The 5,378-nt window shown below is 31.2% G+C and overlaps 1 protein-coding gene across 1 annotated transcript; it reads left to right on the top strand.

The window, feature by feature from the left end:
* Positions 1-2,376: 2,376 nt before the first annotated feature.
* On the top strand, positions 2,377-4,047 carry LOC134262602 (sushi, von Willebrand factor type A, EGF and pentraxin domain-containing protein 1-like; the record flags this gene model as incomplete). The annotated part of the gene is made up of 5 exons (XM_062744987.1): positions 2,377-2,626; positions 2,864-2,929; positions 3,194-3,361; positions 3,483-3,644; positions 3,889-4,047. Coding segments are annotated over exons 1-5 (805 nt in total), but the record flags the coding sequence as incomplete, so codon positions are not given.
* Between the last annotated feature and the right edge of the window lie 1,331 nt (positions 4,048-5,378).

Below are 5,378 nucleotides of genomic sequence, written 5' to 3'. Positions count from 1 at the left end.
CATTTAGTCTGATGAGTATATCATGACATAGTGATATCAATGTTGTCTTTCAAAGTGTAGAAAAAGCCTGATTTTTATGTTCCGAACCCATAATATTGCCCCTGTTTCCATGGATATAATATATGGGCATACACTGTACATATATTTTAGTTCAATTTAATGAAAATGATCAAATTGATAACTTTATGGATTTTGATGAAATCGGTAGATATGAAAAATGTTGATTTTTATTTTTTTTTTGTTGCCATGGCAACGGTTTTACTTACTTTTTCAAGTAAAATTGAAAAATCTTTCTTTTTTTCCCAAATTTTTACATTTTTGAAAATGGAAAATTAAAAATTTAAATAATATAAGCATGAATTATACTTATTCAGGTCTTTAATAATTTAAGTTTGATAATTTATAAAATAAATCTTTTTTTTTTCAATAGAAATAATATTCGAGATGAAATATGAAATACGTTAAATTTGGCGTCTTTTATTTAAAAAATGGGACGGGCAATATCGTTGAAAATTATATTTAATGATGAAGCTAATCTCCCTGAATAAATTGATACATAGCATGTGTGCAGATTCAAAAAAGAAATATGAATTGGAGGGAGTCGCAAACCTTACCTTAAAGTTGTAATATTTCGCATAAATACACAACAAAATTGCCACTTTTCCTAAGTATTAAGAATGAGGTTAAAATTTGTGAAAGTGCAAGGATATGTCAATCAAACCCGCCAAACAATTTGAAGTTTTAAAAGGGCCTGGACACAGTTTCAGCTAAAATTTCAAAATTTATTTTTTCCTTTATTACATGTACAAATAATAAGAAATATTATAATAATAATAGTAATACAAACTAGGGTCTTTCTAATAATCATCAATATTTGAACGCCAGTTTTCCAGATACAAGACAGATTTAGAGCTCTAAACCTTTAATTTGTCACGTAAAAAAGGCTAGTGTCATGTTTTGTTTACACAGGTTAATATACTAATATATGTTCGTTTAAAGTAGATTATTTCAAATAAAAGTTAATTTCAAATACGATTCGACAGTACTATTGATTTGCTGAACTTCAGTTTGTTATAAATATGATATTTTTATATGTAAACAAAAACAAGGCACGAGCCTTGTTAACATTGTGAAGAACTTTAAGTTTTGTATCTTGTTTGTTAATCGACAAATGATCTTCAAATTTTTGATAATCAATATATGGTGCGCTAGGTTTTAAAAAATCAGTTGACACTGTGTCCAGGCCCCTTTTATAACTTTTAAATAAAGTATGATTTTTAATTAATTTTTGTGTGAAGTGCTAATAAAATATATAAGTCGTAATAGTATATAGAAAATATTAACTTCAAATCTATGTCCATGCACCTTTAAAAGATTGCTTTCTAGTGCAGTCCCATATAGGCCCCAGAGCAGTCTCACAGCAGTCCCAAAGCAGTCCCGTGGACTGTTCTCTGGGACTGCCTGGGTGTCATGTTGGGTCTGGGCGGTACCGTAGATTCTTCAATTGTTCAAATAGTAACCCCAGGGGGTAGAGCGGGGTAAAAATAAGAAATCCAATTTTAACATTGAAATGTATAGAAAAATATCTTTGAAAGAGCTTCTTGACCAGAAATGACGATACTTATGTTACTGGGGTAATGTAGATTCCACATTGTTCAAATAATGACCCCCGGGATAGCAAGGGGTGACAATAGGAAATCCAAGTTTACATTGAAAATATAGGAAAAATCTCATATCCTCATTGAGAACCACTGGCCTTGAAAAGCTGAAACTTATAAAAGAAGCATTCTGGGGTTGTGTAGATTTTACATTCTCCAGATTATGTGGCTTGTGCAGAAGATGGATGGGGACGAGAAAGCTTTAGAGGTGACGCTGCTAGTCTGTATATCCAGGCCTGGATACTGGACTCCTGTAATAAACATTTTTCAACACAATTCACACTGGATAAGAACGACACAAACACTGTTGGGCGAGTGAACCTGGGTTCGGTGTATAATCTAGATTCAACATTGGTTTCTGTTCTGGTAGGTCATACATGTGTTCATTGTTTAAGCTAGTTTTGATATTTTACAAAGGTTTTAGTGGCGTAGTAAAGCCCTTTCCTCAATATATTGAGTTTTTTCTATAAATAAAAAAGATCTATCTTGTATTTTATCATCAAAATGAAAGGAATTTTGGAGTTTCTAATGGAATAATAGTACATGTATTTTTTTTATTATCAAGCAAATGATCAAATAATTTTGATTCTAAAATCGCAACTGGGAATATGTATCTTATCTTAATAAACCTCATGAGTTGAAATGGTCAGTGAAGGTAATTTATATACGAGGGGCACAATTAGAATTAATTTTTCCTTAATTCTTATAATTCTATCAGATGAAAGTATTATCCCCAAACAACGAGGGATTCATGTTTCATGCTGGCAGTAGCGCCATGATTGATACCTCTAATGACACATATGGAGCTATAATATACGGATACAATGAGACAGAAGTTCTGCTCTGGAGACCATCCCCGACAAATACAAATGGACATTTGGTTTACGTGGGTGGAAAGTGGGGTTACGGGCAAAGTTATCAAGAAAGTGACGTTGTAGAAGTCCTCGTTAAAGTTATTGACATAACAGGTATTAAATGTTTGATTATTTTAAAAATAAACAAAATTAATCCTGAAACTTTTTTCATGTGAACTACTCCCCACCTTCTGCAGAAAAAAGAATATGCAATAGACATTAAATTTGTTTTCCTGTCAATCAAGTGTAAAATGCATGTTAATGGATATTGAGGTCTACATAGAGATGTAAAAGAAACTTATAAGAAGAATTGCCTGTAGTTGTCAAATGATATAAACTCATTCTATGTAGGCACGCCTTGCAGTAATACGGAACTATGCTCGCCTGATTGGTCACAGACAAGATGCGTATCTACAGGTATAATTCTTCTCCACAATATTGTAAGCATATATATAATTGCCAATCTTTTGCAATACTTGACAAGGAAGATTTTTTATTCAATTCTTCTATTTTTCAATCAACCCTGTCGGTTGACCATTACAATATAGGAACAAATTATATAGACAACTTTCAACCATATTCAATTTTTCATTTTGCTCAAATTTCGTCGTCTTTAATATACTTTGACTTCATCTTCCCAAGGATTTAATTTAAAATATGGTAATTAATGCTTCACTTTAGATTGTCCAATCCCTCTTGACATTGCCAATGCATATAGACTATATGATGGAGTAACTAATGGTAGCAAAGCACTGTACGCTTGTAAGACTGGGTTCACTGAAAGTTCTGATGACGTCATAATTAAGTGTATAGAGGGCACATGGTCTAAGTCAGCAATGTTCTGTAAAGGTATATCTTTGATTTGATATCCAAAAATGTAGTGATTCAAAGACATTTCAATTGATAAACAATCTATTTCAGGATTTAAAAAAAAGTAATTCTGATGTCTTTGTGTTTTTTTTATTTTAAGTTGTTTGTCCATCACCTCCCGCTGTTGAAAATGCAGCAGCTCTTGTGCAGGACAATAGAGCAAAATATTTCTGCTTAACGGGATATTTCACAATGAAAAATACAGTTGACGTTATTGAATGCAGAAACAGTATCTGGCCGTCCACTGACTTTAAATGTATAAGTAAGCATCAAGATCTTTATAAATGTTGTACATGTAAAAACAGAGCCTTAACTTGTATTTAGTGAATAATATTTTTATGTTCCCATTTGTTTAGTGTATCTTTTAGAGAAGATTGTATTGATGGTATGCACCAAATAATATTCTTAGAGCATTTACATTGTACATATATTAATAATATATTGTACATATATTTATAAATATTAACAAGTTAAAGTAAATTCACTACATTATGTATTCTACACAGAATCTTGCCCTGATCCACCAACCATTGCTAATGCTGACGTCATGGTCTCCAATAATGTTGCTCTATACTCCTGTCGTCAGGGATTTCTTCCGAAATCTGGAACCAGCTCAATAAACTGCTCACTTTCTGAGTGGCAGAAAACAAACTTTACCTGCTATGGTAGGAGAATGTCACTATTTTTATTTTTTGTGAAATTGAATACTTTTCTTTATCTACATATCCTTTTTGCAACCACTATTGAAATAATTATTTCAAAAGAGGTTGAGAGTATGTTTCAATAACTAACATTGGTTGTAACCACTACTGAAATACGACTGCTATTGAGATACTTATTTTGATAAGTGTCAGTGACAGTGAGAGTAGATTTCAGGTGGCAACCACTATTGAAAAAAATATTTCAATAGTGGTCATATTTCAATAGGGGTTGCAGCCTATGTTTGTTATTGAAATACTCTGTCAACCACTGTTGATATAATTATTTCAATAGTGGTCACTATTTTAATAGTGGTTACAATAATTGTTGATATTTAGAATTGAAATAAAATCACAGAAAAAAGATATTTCCCATAGTATAAAATAAAGTGAATTTTCAATTCCAATGCTATGTATGTTCTATTTTTACACTTTTTATACAAATTTACTGGTATAAATATACCTTACTGACTTTAAGTAAGAAAACAGTATCACACTAACTTGCAATACGTCCATTGATAATTTTGAAATAAGGCCAATTCCCACGTCAGGTGTCTGATTTCTCAATCTCTTAACGGGGGTCTAATAGAACCCAATGCATTTTTTCTTGTATTGTTACAACGACAATAACATACCAATTAATATAGAAAACACATTATATGGTGTAGACTCACTAAGTCTGGATAATTTTTTTTCATTTTTTGGTCATGTACATACCTTTATAAGAAACTCTAAGAAGTTTTCATTGAAATTTTAGTTTATTAAGATATTCTATGGGAAATATATTATTTTAGGTAAACTGCTTTGTTGGGGAATTCTTCCTACTCTGGGTCAACAACAATTGCTCAAACATATGTTTTTTTTAATTATTATATTTTATTTCTTTTTTTTCCTTCTTTTTTTCTTTGTTGTTTATATTTTATTATATAATTATTTTTCCTATTCATTTATTTCTGTCTATTCATTTGTTTTACTCTCTCTCTCTCTCTCTCTCTCTCTCTCTCTCTCTCTCTTTGAATTAATTCTAAATATGTACCAATTGATAATCTACTCTCATACATTTTTTTCAATGTTTACATGTACTTGTAATTGTACCGTGACCTATGGAGAGAACAATCATAGGCATTTATGCCTGCTTTTCAATCCATTTCTATGAATAAAATATATTTTAAACTAATAGGCCATATTAATATATCAATCTACAGTTAATTCTCGATAAACCGCCACCTTTTGTAACTTAGAAATCATGGCGGAATAACGAATTTGGTGATGGATTCAATTTTCCATCTTTTAGGAAA

The sequence above is a fragment of the Saccostrea cucullata genome, unplaced genomic scaffold (genome assembly GCF_032062105.1).
Source record: "Saccostrea cucullata isolate Sc308-1 unplaced genomic scaffold, CSIRO_AGI_Scuc_v1 ctg11766, whole genome shotgun sequence".
Lineage (NCBI taxonomy): Eukaryota > Metazoa > Mollusca > Bivalvia > Ostreida > Ostreidae > Saccostrea > Saccostrea cuccullata.
Note: the sequence above shows the minus strand (reverse complement) of the source record. Positions and strands in the feature narration are given on the sequence as shown.